Below are 15,855 nucleotides of genomic sequence, written 5' to 3'. Positions count from 1 at the left end.
AGTAGACATCACGTCCTTCGACATCGCCGTGTGGAAGATGTGGTTCGACGGATCCAGGACAAGCCAGGGGGCAGGCGCGGGAGTACACATCGTCACGCCCTTGGGGGCATCCTACCAGCTATCATTCAGACTCCAGTTCGAATGTACCAACAATCAGGCGGAATATGAGGCCCTCATATTCGGTTTTGAGATTTTAGCCGAGCTAGGGGCAAGGGCGATCAGTGTAAAAGGAGATTCTTTGCTAGTCATTAAACAAGTGACAGGAGAATTTAAATGCGAGTCCGAGCTATTGGTGAGGTATTGCAACAAGGCGAAACACCTGATCGAAGGCTTCCAAGAAACGAGAATAGAATACACGGAGAGGGCCGATAACGGCGTTGCAAACGACCTAGCTCAGCACGGTAGTGGGTACAAGGTAAACCGAGAGTTCGACGCCATAGAAAGGGAGACACCGAATCTCCACACCGGGGGCACCACGATCGACGAAAGACAATGCTCGGTTTACCAGCTGGACGTCACCCAAGATTGGAGGGACGAGCTCCTGAAGTGGTTCGAGAACCCAGACGCCACGAATAGGAGGTTGAGGACTTTAGCCCTTAGTTACGTAGTCTTAGCCGGCGAATTATATAAGAAAGGCTTTGAAGGGCTACTCTTCAGATGCATCGGTTCAAAAGAGGCGATGCTTGCTATGGCCGAGGTACACGAAGGTATAGCAGGCGCCCACCAGGCGGGCCCCAGAATGAGGTGGCTTATCCATAAATACGGCTTTTATTGGCCGAAAATGGAACACGATTGCATAAGATATGCCAAAGGTTGCGAAGCTTGTCAGAAATTTGGCCCAATACAACACGTCCCGGCCGAAGACCTGCACTCCATCATCAAGCCATGGCCATTCAGAGGATGGGCGGTCGACCTGATAGGGAAAGTATACCTCGGCTCGTCTGATGGTCATACTTTTGTGATAATCGCCACTTGTTACTTCACTAAGTGGGTCGAAGCTAAACCTTTGAAGTCGCCGACACAAGAAGCGGTGATCAAGTTCTTCAAAGAATACATCGTCCACCGACACGGCTTGCCCGAGTCCATAACCACAGATCAAGGGACAATGTTCACAGGAAGCGATGTAAGTTGGTGGGCCTCCCAAATGAAGATAAAAATGTTGCACTCAACACCATACTACGCCCAGGCCAACGGGCAAGCCGAAGCCACGAACAAAGCCATCAAGCTCATAGTTCAAAAGATGATTGAAGAAAACCCAAGGCAATGGCATGTGCTTTTATCCGAAGCTGTTTGGGCGAATAGAACCAGTCAGAAGTCGGCTACTGGGACCTCGCCTTTCAGGCTGGTTTATGGCTACGATGCGATGTTGCCAATGGAGCTGACCGTCACGTCCACTCGCCGCAGATACCAGAGCGAATTGTCCAAAGAGGACTACTTTGACAAAATGGTGATAGATTCTCTCGACCTTGACGAAGAACGTTTGACGGCGTTGGATCACTTAGAAGCCCAGAAAAGAAGGGTCGAGAGAGCTTACAACAAACGGGTAAAACGAAAAGTATTTACGGTGGGCGACATAGTATGGAAAGCAGTCTTGCCTATCGGCCATAAAGACACTCGGCTTGGCAAATGGAGCCCGAACTGGGAAGGCCCCTTCATTGTGGTCAACAAGTTAGAAGGCGGTGCTTACTTACTGGCAAATATTGATGGAGAGGAACACGAAAGGGCGATCAACGGCCAATTCCTGAAAAAATACGTCCCTAGCTGTTGGGAGGGCGTAGACCGTCGGTTGTTTGGAGCCACCGAAGAATAATAATATCGGTTATAAACTTCCGCCGAACATCCCGGAGTGAGGAAATTCATGGGGTGTTCGGCCACACTATGTAAGCACCGATCATTTGGTAGTACCATTTATGTTTCGGTATTTCACATCTGTTGAGTTTTTTCAACGGGTTCTCCGTTTTTCTCAACGTATTGTAATCTTTTTAATAAACATTATTTCGTATCGGACCAATTACGGACCGATAATATGAGAATAATCAGACATTGAAGTAATGCAAGTGAAATTTACGGCTCTCTGGCCAAATAAACATTGATTATTGATAAAAATCAAACAAGATACGGCCACCCGACCGATCAAATGGTACTAAAATTCGGAGCCATTACAAAACGCACAAAGCAACTGAATTGTTCCGGACTTGCGAGAAGCTAAAAGCTAAAAATTGTTCTGAACTTATAAAAATTTAAAAATGGCGGAAACAAGCGCCCAGTTCGCTACGAACTTGATTGAACTCGGTCATCGCCGTATCATACTTCGGCTTCATCTTTGAAAGATCTCCCTTGAGCAGATTCCGATGCTTCTTCACCTCTATCCCCTCGGCCATCTCCTTGTCCATCGAAACCTCGAGATCGCCGATGCTTTGTTGTTCAGAACGTAACTCATGCTGCATCAGAGCAATTTTCTCTTCCAGCTCCTTGACACGCGATCGGTGGCCTTGAAGGGTGGTGACAGCAGTCTTAACACTGGCCTTCAAGGAGTCCAGTTTTTCCCTCGACTCAAGCTCCCGCCGAACCAGCTCACCATGCTCAGACTGAATCAAGACCGACTCGTTATACATCCTCTGAAAAGCCTCCAGGGAAGCCGAGAGCCTCGCTACAGCCGAGCAAGCATCTGGCGTTAAAATTTTAACAGGGGCCTCGGCCAGAGCAGCTGTCGCCTTCTTCAGTTTTTCAACGTTCTCAGGAGATTTGAAAAGCTGGATGCCTTCGTTCTTCATACGGGCCATCACGGCGAGATGACCTTCCCAGTTCGGGACTTGAACGATCATTTCAGCCACCGGCTCGGTTTCAAGAACAGGAAGAGGCTCTTCGTTGTCACTGTCCGAATCCAGAAAAGCTGCCGCCTTGGCCGCCACATCGGTGATGTGGGGTGGAGAGACTGGAATCTGCCAAGTTCGACCACAATAAAAGATTAGCTGCTAGGCGATATGTTCTGAGGAAGAAAATATAAAGGTCTTACCTTAGAGGTTGGAGAGTGAGTTTGGTCAGCCCCAAGGTTGAGGAATTCGGAGGCCAGGGGCGATAGAAGAGCAGGAGTCTCCATTCTTCTGAGGATCTCCGAGACATTAGGTGTCTGGGAGCTGGTCGCCTTAGAACTTTTGTTAACCTCTTCGGCGCCCTGGGAATCGCCCATGTTCTGCTGATCGCCTTCGATATGGGTGTTTCCCTTAGATGAGGACTGGCAGCTCTGAGACGGCGTAGGGGATGGATTGAACAAGGCCGAACCTTGCAGCTCAGAAGGTTTCTTCCCGGACTTTCTCGAAGATTCGGCTCTTCCTTTCTTAGCCTTCGGTTCTTTGTCAGAAGTTTTGGCCGATCTTTTCTTTTTGCCCTTCTTGGCCGCAGGGTTCTCCTCTTCCTCGTCGTGCTCCCAGTTGTCCTCCTTCTCAAAGTGAGGAATGCCAACTGAAGGAAAACCAAAGTTAGTACATATATGAGGTCAGTAAACTGTAAAAAATTGATGATCGCCCGTACCTGGGATTCTCTGGTAACCGATGCGCACCAGCTCATTTATAGCTTCTTCATCAGGTGGACATCGGATGCCAGTGTAAGTTACTCCTAGATCAGTTAGATCTACCTTAAGTTTTTTAGACTTTCTTTTCTTGGGTTTTTTAATTGGGGCGATGATAGTCATGTTACATTTGGGGACAATTGGGGACTTATACTTAAACTTCGGCCGAACTTTTTCTAAGAAGAGTTGATAGGGCAGGTGTTTATATTTTTCCTCCCATATTTTATCCCATTTTTTATAAAAGTTTTGCCGAGCTATTCTCCTATGATTTTGCATTTTTAAATTCATTCCTGGGCGATCTAGAGGGTCAAATTTGAATTTATAAAAGCGTTCAAAACGAGCAATTTCATAATGATAGCCAATAATACCTGTGAAAGTTTGGCGTTTCGGAGCCTGCAAAAGAAATAAATCGGCATGAGTAGGTTTTCTGTTTAAAGGAGGTAAATCAAAATTATGAAGAGAAAGGATTTCTTTAGGCGATAGGTCGAAAAAAGTTTGGACGGTGGAAGTCCACCAGTTGGTGAATTCCGGAGTACAGGAAGAAGTGATGATAGGGCGAGATAGCTCGGACAAGGGAGGAAGATAGGCTTTATTAAGGCGAATGATGTACTGGAGTTTGGAGTAGTTATCTATGGAGGTTCTATGGGTCCCGCGATTATTGAAGGCGATCAATAAAGGACAGGGAAGGCCTTGGCAAAAGCCAAATTGGCGAGACACAAAGTTCGGACAGTATGGTTCAACCCCACTCCGATCATAATCAAGCCCAGCTACCAAGTTTCTGCACTTTAGGGCGATTCCCCAGTAAGGACCACCAAGTTTTAGTCTCGGATCGGCTTGTACTGCTTCTTCAAAGTCTTCTACTTCCCATCCGGCGAGTAACCATGACGGTGGGTAAGTGAGCTGAAGAGCAGGGCACATCAATTCGGGCGACCTTATTGCATGATTATTGAAGACTTGTAAAACGTCAAGCACATGAGGAAGGCGAGTCCCGGCCGATATCAATTGAAACCCACATAATTCGGCTTTGATAGGAGGACCGACCTCGAAAAGCTCGGGGAAGTATAGGGCGAGCCACAGTTGGACAATCCAAAGTGGGCCTCCTGGGCATTTGAAGGTTCTTGGGTCTTTCAGGGGTGCGATATCGCCCAAAGAACGATATAGATGTGCCAGTATGAATTCGCCCAGGTTGCATCTTCGACCGTCGGCAAGCGCAGTAGCTAGGAGAAAACAGTCTTCGGTCACTCTGAAAGATGAAGTGCACAATATGTATTTGGCGATGAAAAAGGCCAGGAAGGCGATATGCTCATTACGGTCGGGCTTGTAAGGCTCCTCGCCCATGAAAAGTTTCACGAAAGCACCATAACTTTTCTGCGCCTTAGTTAAATTAAACTGTGGAGCATCGGCACGGAGATTCGGATTGATCCTTTCGCCGTCAAGGGGAACATTGAGCATGAGAGCTAGGTCGAGCAAGGTAACTGTCATCGGCCCAGATTTGAAGCAGAAGCAGTTGATGGCGCTCGACCAGAAAAGAGAGGCCCCCATGATGTAGTGTTTTGCTATCGGCCGGCTTGCCTTGCACAATTCAATTAGATCATGGATGCCAGTGTCGATCCAAGATTGTCGAAAGTGTGGTGAAAGTCTTACAGCCCATTGAGAGAACCCAGGATGTTCGATCGGCCAGTTTCTGAATGTAGTGCCGACCCAAACCGACGATTGATGGGGTAAAGAAAATCTGGGGGGAGCAGCATCGTGAAAGGGAGAGGCTAGGTCGCATAAATGGCTCGGAGAGGTGACAATAGGACCGACGCATATTTGGCCATAACCCGCATCAGTAATTACCTTAAATTCTGTGTTCGGTGCGTTGGTTCGGACTTCGTCTATTTTTGCGGTCACTTGTTCGGCGAGGTTATTGGGAGCAGCCATGATTCCTGAAATGGATCGGTCAGGTCGGGCGAATAAAGTAAATAGGCGAGGTCAGAGAGGCGAGTGCTTACCAGGGAAGTTTTGCAAGAGACTTGGAGTTGCTGAAGAGAGAGAAAGCTTGTCAAAATGCGGAGAGAGTAGGTGAATGAGTAAATGAGGTGATATTTTTCTTAAGAAACAAAGTTAGAGGTATCCGAGAGGTCGTGGGGCCAAGATGTGACATCGTGGGTGACAGCTGGTAATGACGTGGCATGAAGGGGGTACCGAAACGTCGATAGATGCGCACCCCTTTAGAATTTCTCTGCAATGATTTGGGCCTCAGGGATGGGCCTGGCAGCGTCAGAGAAAAGACTAAGTGAAGAAACAAGCCCAAAAATAAATGTTTCAAGCTTGTTGGGGGCATTGTTTACACCGGCCCAAATAATTACTGGATAGGAGCTTCATGTGGGCTTACAAGGGATTCGGGCCCAACGAAAAGTCTTTTACTTATTGCTTTTTCTTCTTATTAGGAGTTTGAAACTCATTAGGAGTGTTTTATCTTTTAGAATTTTAGTCCTAGTTGAATTAGGAGTCTTAGTTATGAGGAGCTATAAATAGCTCAGAGCTTCATTATTTTTGTATCAACAAATCAATCAATTAAAAACCAAGCCCAGTGCTTTTTATCCCGCAATCTCCGGATTGTTTTAATTTAGGAGTAGTTTTCGGTATTAATCTCGCCTGAGTCCGTGACTCCCAGATTATTACTTCTTAAATCACGTGGTTAAGTGTCTTTAACCAAACAAGCCCTGTGAATATCTGCATAGGTTCGTTAAAGTATCAAACCTCAAACCGATCCCGATTATAAATTCAAAGATTCGAGTCCGGAATATTTCCAGGCGAACAGGTCCTTAAATTATACTATTTTAATTCATCAAGTCACTCAACTCTATTTGCCTTCCTCAAGTCTCAAAACTCTCATTTTTTAAGTTCTTCAATTTCTATTTGATTTCTTCAGATTCATAAACTTTTGTTATTTAATCCATTAGATCCTTAAACGGAGATGCATTTAATAAATTAATGAACCAAAAAAACGATCTTGTGATCTGTTTTTCCATGGGAAGAACATATCGTTTTTGACTTTTTGGTTTCAATTGCACCCTCAAACATTAAAATCCACACCTTTTGATTTCGGTTACATTCTCAAACATCAAATTAACCTTTTTTCAAATACTTTAAATTTTAATAAATATTCTAAATAGTCCTCAGTCTTAATCAAAACAAAAAATCGATCTCCCCTAAAATTTTAAAAATTAATAATAATTTTTTATTAAATATAATTCAAATAAATAATTTTAAAAAATAATTAAAACACGTTCGTCTTCCTCAAGATAAACTCATGTCGTGTTCGTCACAAAAAAGACGAACAAGTTTTAATTATTTAAATTAAAAAAAATTCATATTTAAAAAAATTATTTAAACTTTTTTAAATTATTTAAATCTAATAATTATTTTAAAATAGCCCAAAACTTTTACCACCGGAAACTACCCACCACCGAAAAACAGACCCAGCTGGGTCTATTCATCGCCATTGATGAACAGATCCAGCTGCTGGGTCTGTTCATCAATATTGATGAACAACACAGATATGTTCTTGAGTTCAAGAACAGACTCATCTATTCTTGAACTCAAAAACGCTAACAGATTTGTTCTTGAGTTCGTGAGGAGCAGATTTGCTCCTGACAAACTCAAGAACAAATTTGTTCTTGAGTTCAAGAATAGACATTCTTAAGTTTAAGGACATATATGTCTGTTCTTGAACTCAAGAATAGACCGGTGGGTTTGTTTTTTTTCAAGAGCAGATTCTTTTCCGATGAGGAGGAGGAGCTCCTCGCCAGAAATGGAAAAAAAATTAAAAAGGTTTTGAAAAAAGGTTCAAAACGACCCCTAGATTAATTAGAGATTAATTGTGATTAATTAGTATTTAAATATAATTAATTAGAGAAAATTATGATAATTAGACACCCACTCTCCAATTAAAGTGCCATGTCAGTAGAGGAGTGTTTCCGAGCCGGTTTTGCCAAGTTCAGAGTAAAAGCGTTCTGGTTTTCCAGTTTAAATTTTTTTTGATACTTTGTGTCAAGTTGAGTGGGTAAAGTGATCCTTTGTTCAAAAACACAGTGTAAGGCTATAAATAAAATAGGAAATAGTACAGTGTAGGAAATTAGCACTACTTTTATAGACTGCTATGATATTTTATAAATAATTGGTGTTTAGCTATGTGGGTATGACATGGGTATTGTTTATTTAATTTTTTTTAATTACGCCATATGATTTATTTAAAATAAAATTCAAACTGGAATAAAGTTAAATGTAAAAATAATCCAAAATTAAATTAAAATAGATTCGCATCTAATAAAATTTAAATTTAAAATCAATTGAAATTCTTAATATCTAAAATTTATATAGATTTTTTAATAATTTAAATTTATAAATCATCTTATTTCGGACATAGTCAAATAAAAAATATATAAAATTTGTGGTTAAATTATAAAAACGCATAAAGTTCATAAATATATATAAATAACTCAACAGGTGCATTGTGATGTCACTCACATGACCAATCAATGATAACTATCTTTAGCTTCCACGTCAACAATCTTCTACAAAATCTTAGCCGGTGTATCGATGCGCCAAAAATGGTAGTTGACACTTGTGACAGCTTTTATAAAATATGATTAAACTATATAAGCGTGTATAATTGACAAATTTAAATGATATTGTCCTTAAAAGAAATTCTTGATTTAGTTTTCCAATTTCCAGAAATTATATTTAGGTCTGTTAGATAGCAAGAAAAATCTTTATCGATGCTCGCATTTCAAATAACTCATTCAGATGTGAATCATCTTTTGTAAAATGTTAACCAAAATTTGTCAAAAAGAAATGTTAATTAAAAAATAAGGATTACTATATTTTTAGTATTTCAACTTTTTACAAAATGACGATATGGTGTTTGAACTTTATTTTATATTAAACTGGTGTTGCAACTTTTTGAATAATTACGAAGCAGTGTATTTGCCAGTTTCTGACTTTAACCAATTTTCAAACTTTTTGGTTATTTCAATTTTAGTCCTTCATCTTTAAAAACGTTGAAATAAACCTTAAATAAAAAAGATTAATTATTTTTTAAATTTTTTAATCTTTTTTAAATAAAAAAAATTAAAATACGGAGTTACGGTTTCGGACCCACGAAGACCTGCCGGAAAAGGAGCAGCCTGCTCCTTCTTTGAGAAGGAGCAAGAGCGCTGGTCCTTCTTATTTTGAGAAGGAGCAGCAGCTCCTTCTCAAAACGGGAAGGAGCGAGCAGCTCCTTCTCAAAATTGAGCAAGCAGCTCCTTCTCACCGCCGGAAAAGGAGCTCTGCTAAGAGCTCCTTCTCCGGTGGGTCTAGTGGGTCCAAATTTCGGACCCATCCGTAATTCGGAGGGTCTGTAATTTGGCTATTAAATTTTTATTATAAATTAAAAAAATTAATTTTTTATTTATTTTTCGCGGTGTATCCGCAAATGGGATAATGGTGGATTCGTGAAACGGTAGACGATGTTGGGTTGTATTGAATATTTTTAATTTTAGTATTTAATATAAATTAAATAAAAAATATATTTAATTGTTTAATTTTATGATGAAAATGGTTTTTTTGTATAATTAATAACATAAATATCTAATTTGTATATAGAATAAAAATAAAAGATTATTTTGAACTTTTTTTCAAATGAAAAAATATCAATTTGATATATTAAAATAACCTGTAATTTGTTGGTGACCTGCTAAAAACACCAATTTGTAATTTTCTAACAAATCCACACACCGATTTGTAATTTTCTAACAAATACATTATCATTGCATAAGAGGCCAATCAACAAGTGCCATGTCAATGGTTGTAGGAGTTTCCTACAAGATTGTAGGAAGATTTTATTCTTTTTTAAAAAGTTCACACACCAAAAGTTCAAAAACTAATTATTTTTTATTTAATTAATTAAATTCGTTATTAAAAAAAATTCGTTATTAAAGTAGGATTACATAACACAAACGTATAAAAGCCAGTATCAATTGAAGTACAAGTAGGAGACTAAGTACTATACAATCGCTCAAAAGAAGCAGCCATGTCGTGCTCTATTTGTGTCCAAATTCTCAAGTCCGCCGGAAAACATCTCGCCACCGTCTCCATTTGCGGCCATGTCTTCCATCAATGCTGGTACAATTATACTTTACTTTCAACATTATTGCTTCTCTAATTATTTTTTAATTAATCTTGTTTCAAACCCTAATATTGCAAAACCCTAATTATGCTTTTCTTGCAAGATTCTTGTTTCTTTGATTATTTTTCTAATTAATCTTCCTAATTATGCAAAACCCTAGTTATGTTTTTCTTTAAAGATTCTTGTTTCTTTGATTATTTTTCTCCTTAAATCTTCCTAATTATGCTAAACCCTAATCAAAAAGCCTTGAAAAGTGGATGGACCGCTGCTCAATATACAACAAGTACACTTGTCCAATGTGCAACCAGGTCTGCCAAAGAAGCAATGTCACTCGCCTTTATTTCCCGTCCGACTCAGAGGATGAGGGATCAGATGGCGACGATGATCCTGTTGACAACCCTGATCTAACAGTTAACAGTGGAATTCGTACTATGGTAACTACGGCTTGGAAGCAGATAGATTGGATGACAGTTTTATTGATTGTCAAGGTATGATTTCTTTTGTGGTGATTGAATAGCAAATTCAATTTTATTTATTGTGTTTTACATAACTGTGTTGACTGCCAATCATAGTTATTAAATGCGAAAGGCGACCCGAGGCGACAAGGGTCAAAAAGCCTGAGGCGCAAGGCGTGGGGCGAGGCGAAAGCCTTTTGGAGAAAAGGCGAATAATTAATATATATATATATATATATATATATATATATATATATATATGTATATGTATATATAAATTATATATATGTAAACCCTATGCATTTTAAAAAAAAATCAAATATAATTCAAAAGTTCAAAAGTACTAATCAAATTATTAAAGTCTAAGTTAAAAGATAACTAATTATCAATGCAATGATGGCTTTGAAGAAGAAAAGAGAGTCTTTGCGTGAAGAAGAAGAATTGGAATATGTATCTTTGAGTTTCTAATTTTGTTAATCTAGTATTATACTTATACTAGGTTAAAATATTAGAAAAATAGGTTAAAAAGGTGGCCCAGCAGCTTTTATAAATGTGTTTAGGGCTTAATTACACTTAAAAAGCCCATAAAAACAGATTAGCATTTAATTTTTTTTAAAAAAAAACACTAAACAGCCCTGAAATCACAGAGGCGAGCGCCTCTGGCCTCTCGCCTCCCAACTGAGGCGGCAAAGGCGGTCGCCTTTGCGACATCGCCCGCCTTTGGCCATGTGAGGCGACTCAGCCCTCGCCTGAGTCGCCTCTCGCCTGAGGCGCGCCTCAGGCGCGCCTTTAATAACTATGCTGCCAATTAATTTGTTGATTTTGTGTTGTAGTCTGCCATAGACATTGCTCATTCGCTGATTCAGATTGCTGATATGTCAATTAAATTGTGGAGATCTTTTAAATCTAAAAGGTAAATCCTCTATTGCTTTGATTGTTTGCATCTTAATCAATTAAGTTGATGAGTTAATTAGGATTATCAAAATAAACCAAAAACAAAACATATGTTGTGGGTATGTATTAGTTAATTTCATTGTGTATTATCTGATGGGTTCTTGTTAGATAATGAAACTATTTCAATCCCATGATATTGTAGAATTCTGTTATGAGTTAATCTGTACTAATTATTGACTAATCTTTGCTTTAATACATTATCATTGCATAAGTGTAATCCTACGATATTTTTTTGAGAATTTATAATCTGCTCGTGTATGTACCATAAGTTTTGTTTTGATGGTGCCTTCTACCATTGTATTATCTGATGAGTTCTTGTTAAATGATAAAACTATTTAAATCCTATGAAATCATAGAATTCTGTTTTGAGTAAATCTTTACAGATTATCTACTAAACTTTACCTTAGTTTTGTTTTGATGGTGCCTTCTACATTTATAATTTTGTAATGTATGAGTCATGGCACTCCAGTTAAGAGCTATGTAGCACGAAAACAAAAACGCTGAAATAGAAAAAGGCGAAATGATTTTTTTACAAGAGTAAGTTATAAATTGAGTTTTGATATTTTAGAAGTATTTTGGAAATGGAAATGAAAAGTAGAAACATTGGACTCAAAAAGTGTTTGGACAATATGGGTTAAGGATGTTTTGTTTACCCTCTCTTTCGAGAAACCAACGAAGGTTCATTTCGCCCCTCTAACTTGAGATAAAAGATAAAAAGAGTCCAAAGTTTGTGGTTTTGGACACAAAAATCCATAGTTTGTCAATTTTGGGTCATTTTACACCCTAATATAATGTTAATCTGATGGTCCCAAAATTGACAAGTTGTGGGTATTTTTATCAAAGAATACGAAATTAGACTCTGTGATTTTTCGCCTCAAGTAGGAGGAGCGAAACAAATTTTTATTGTTTGAGAAACCAGTGATTGAAATTAAAATGTTGCATGTCTAGACGTGTAAGGCTTTGTTGCAGAACTTTCTTATATGGTAATTCTAGACAAAGATAGACTCTTAATATCTTGTTAGGTTTGACACTATTTTGAGTATTTTTAATATCTTCTTAACTTGCACTTTAATAAATTGCGTTGCTTTTGCAGTGATGACAAAGATGATTGAAATAACTTTTGCAGTGACGGCGAAGATGATAGAAATGACTAATAGATTCCGTATTAATTTTTTGGCCAAGGATTAACTTTTCGATTCGTTAACATGTTCAGGTGCTGTTCAGCTTTTTTCTTGTTGTAGAGAATAGACAAAGTTCTATGTGGACAGTTTTTTGTATATAGTGTTTTAGAAGATATAACTGCTTGAAAGGGTCCGGAAACGCAAGGTTATCAGTGTAGGTTGCTCCTTTTGGAACTGCTTTTTTCCACTGTAAGATTGTTCATGGGAAGATCACAGCTTCTGGTTTTGTTTTTGTTTTTTCTATTATTATATAATCATGGGCTGCAATGTGTTGTGCCAGGCGATTATTTCACGCAATGGTTGTACCATGTTAACAAGCCAATGAATGTTTTAAATATCCTGACATTGCAAACATCTTTCATCTCCGGCATCAGCAAGCTCTGGTCCCAGTTTTTCACTTTCCGGAGGCAGCCCGGGCTTGAGTCTACCCGAGCTTAATAAGGTTGTGAATAAATTGCAAAAACATTATGATTTCTAACGTGATTAAATTAAAAAAGATGCATAAAATTTGTGATTTAATTGCAAAACCGTACAAAGTTCATGAATTTATATATAAATAACTTGAAAGGTGTGTTATAATGTGTCACTGGCATGACCAATGGTAACAACCTCCGGCTTCCACGCATGCAATCTTCAACGAATTTTTAGTCGGCGTATCAATGGCAAAAATTGTAGTTGACGTACTTTTATAAATTGTGATTAAATTGCAAAAACGTATATTGTTGGTGAAATTATATGGCATTATTTTTTAAAAATATTTTTAACTTAACTTTTCAATTTTTGAAAATTATGTTTAGATTTGTTAGCCGTACATGTAATTAGGTGATAAAAAAATCTTTATCGATGACTGCTTTTATCGTAATTATTTAATTTTTGAAATAACTCACTCAATGTGTCATTCATCTTTTGTAAAATGTTAACTAAAAACATGTGAAAAATCTTTTTAATTTAATTAATTTAATCCCTTAAAAAGGAAATTAAAATTATTTTGAAAAACAGAGTAGGATTACACAACACAAACGTATAAAATGCAGTAGTATGAAGTGAAGTACAAGTAGTAGGCTAGTACTATTATACTCAAAATTAGCCATGTCTTGCCCAATCTGCTACCAGATTCTCAAGTCCGCCGGAAAAAATCTCGCCACCGTCTCCATTTGCGGCCATGTCTTCCATCAATGTTGGTACTGCTTCTTCTTCTTTTTTTTCATAGAATTGTACTTTCCTTTCAAGATTATTATTTCTTTGATTAATTTTGTTTCTAACCCTAATTATGCAAAACCCTAACTATGTTATTCTTTCAAAATTCTTGTTTCTTTGATTATTTTCCTAATTAATCTTGTTTGAAACCCTAATCAAAAGCCTTGAAACGTGGATGGACCGCTGCTCAAAATTCAACAAGTACACTTGTCCAATGTGCAATCAAATCTGCGAAAGAAGCAATGTCACTCGCCTTTATATCCCGTCAGACTCAGAGGAAGAGGACGAGCAATCAGATGACGACGATGATTCTGTTGACAACCCAGATCAAATGGCTAATAGTGGAGATCATACTGTGGTAACTACGGCTCGAAAGCGTATCAATTGGATGAGTGTTTTATTGCTTGTCAAGGTATGATTTCTTTTGTGGTGATTGAATAGCAAATTCAGTTTTATTATATTGTTTTTTACATAACTGTGTTGAGTGACAAATAATTTGTTGATTTTGTGTTGTAGTCTGCCATAGGCATTGCTCATTCGCTGGTTCAGATTGCTGATTTGTCAATTCAATTGTGGAGATCTATCAAATCTAAAAGGTAAATCCTCTATTTGCTTTGATTGTTTGCATGTTAATCAATTAAGTTGATGAGTTAAGTAGGATTATCAAAAGAAATCAAAAACAAAATATGTTGTGGGTAAGTATTGGTTAATTTCATTATGTATAATCTGATGGGTTCTTGTTAAATAATGAAACTATTTCAGTCCCATGATATTGTAGAATTCTATTATGAGTTAACCTGTACTGATTATCGACTAATCTTTGCTTTAATACATTATCATTGCATAAGTCTAATCCTAAGATTTTTTTTTCGTTTTTTTGAGAATTTATAATCTGCTCCTGTATGTACCTTTAGTTTTGTTTTGATGGTTCCTTCTACCATTGTATTATCTGATGAGTTCTTGTTAAATGATAAAACTATTTAAATCCTATGAAATCGTAGAATTCTGTTTTGAGTTAATCTGTACAGATTATCGACTAAACTTTACTCTTAATTTTGTTTTGATGGTGCCTTCTACATTTGTAATTTTGTATTGTATAAGTTATGGCACTCTAGTTAAGAGCTATGAAGCACGAAAAAAAAAACGCTGAAATAGAAAAAGGCGAAATGATTTTTTTGCAAGAGTAAGTCATAAATGTTGAGTTTTGATATTTTAGAAGTATTTTGGAAATGGAAACGAAAAGTAGAAACATTGGACTCAAATAGTTTTTGGACAATATGGGTTAAGGGTGTTTTGTTTACCCTCTCTTTTGAGAAACCAATGAAGGTTCATTTCGCCCCTTTAACTTGAGATAAAAGATAAAAAGAGTCCAAAGTTCGTGATTTTGGACACAGTTATCCATAGTTATAGTTTGTCAATTTTGGGTCATTTTACACCCTAAAATAACGTTAATTTGATGGTCCCAAAATTGACAAGTTGTGGGTGTTTTTATCCAAAACCACGAATTTAGAGTCTTGATTTTTCGCCTCAAGTTGGAGAGGCGAAGTAAACTTTTATTGTTTGAGAAACCAGTGACTGAAATTAAAATGTTGCATGTCTCGACGTGTAACGCTTTGTGGCAGAACTTTCTTATATGGTAATTCTAGACAAAGATAGACTGTTAATATCTTGTTAGGTTTGACACAATTTTGAGTATTTTTAATAGCTTCTTAACTTGCACTTTAAAAATTGCGTTTCGTTTGCAGTGATGACGAAGATGATTAAAATAATTTTTGCTGTGACGGCGAAGATGATAGAAATGAGTAATAGATTCCGTATTAATTTTTTTTTTTGCCAAGGATTAACTCTCGATTCGTTAACATGTTCAGGTGCTGTTCAGCTTTTTTCTTGTTTTAGAGAGTAGACAAAGTTCTATGTGGACAGTTTTTTGTATATAATGTTTTATAACTGTTTGATAGGGTCCGGAAACGCAAGATTATCAGTGTAGGTTACTCCTTTTGGAACTGCTGTTTTCCACAGTAAGATTGTTCATGGGAAGATCACGGCTTCTGGTTTTGTTTTTTGTATTATTATATAATCATGGGGTGTAATGTGTTTTGATGAATGATTATTTCCCGCAACGGTTGTGCCACGTCACCAAGCCAATAATGTTTTAAATATTTTAACATTGTAAACGGTTTCATTGGTTTGTTGTATATATGACGTGAGACAACCGTTGTGTTGAATAATTATTCGTATTCTGCCAGACCATTCGTTTGACCTGAATCCAGCTTACTTTATGTAACACATAAATTGCTGCATTGCAGTAACATATGGGCCATCTCAAACAAGTGAGGACATATC

The 15,855-nt window shown here is 37.7% G+C and overlaps 1 protein-coding gene across 6 annotated transcripts; it reads left to right on the top strand.

Moving 5' to 3' along the window:
• The first annotated feature begins 9,549 nt into the window (after nt 1-9,549).
• LOC126678875 (RING-H2 finger protein ATL57-like) lies at nt 9,550-15,567 on the top strand. Of its 6 annotated transcripts, none has more exons than XR_007640757.2 (5): nt 9,559-9,721; nt 9,970-10,213; nt 11,014-11,093; nt 12,228-12,504; nt 12,596-12,669. XR_007640757.2 is itself a non-coding variant. In XM_050373786.2 (4 exons), the coding sequence occupies exons 1-4, from the start codon at nt 9,630-9,632 to the stop codon at nt 15,532-15,534; spliced, it is 486 nt and encodes a 161-aa protein (XP_050229743.1). In that variant the 5' UTR covers nt 9,550-9,629; the 3' UTR covers nt 15,535-15,567. The 6 variants fall into 6 exon arrangements, 4 of the variants coding, with proteins under 4 accessions (XP_050229743.1, XP_050229742.1, XP_050229744.1 ...); XR_007640756.2 differs by lacking the exons at nt 9,559-9,721; nt 9,970-10,213; nt 11,014-11,093; nt 12,228-12,504; nt 12,596-12,669 and adding exons at nt 13,318-13,496; nt 13,675-13,924; nt 14,029-14,108; nt 15,258-15,380; nt 15,471-15,567; XM_050373786.2 differs by lacking the exons at nt 9,970-10,213; nt 11,014-11,093; nt 12,228-12,504; nt 12,596-12,669 and adding exons at nt 13,675-13,924; nt 14,029-14,108; nt 15,471-15,567 and having other exon boundaries at nt 9,550-9,721.
• The last annotated feature ends 288 nt before the right edge of the window (nt 15,568-15,855 follow it).

Source organism: Mercurialis annua, linkage group LG4, assembly GCF_937616625.2.
Source record: "Mercurialis annua linkage group LG4, ddMerAnnu1.2, whole genome shotgun sequence".
NCBI classification, from domain to species: Eukaryota; Viridiplantae; Streptophyta; class Magnoliopsida; order Malpighiales; family Euphorbiaceae; genus Mercurialis; species Mercurialis annua.
This window is presented reverse-complemented; position numbering and strand designations above follow the sequence as displayed.

Bases quoted from the DNA above. Each gene is read 5' to 3' on its own strand.
- LOC126678875 (XM_050373786.2), top strand. From the start codon at position 9,630: ATGTCGTGCTCTATTTGTGTCCAAATTCTCAAGTCCGCCGGAAAACAT. The intron at 9,722-13,674 runs GTACAATTATAC...CCTAATCAAAAG, and splicing joins CATGTCTTCCATCAATGCTG to CCTTGAAACGTGGATGGACC. The intron at 13,925-14,028 runs GTATGATTTCTT...TTTGTGTTGTAG, and splicing joins GTGTTTTATTGCTTGTCAAG to TCTGCCATAGGCATTGCTCA.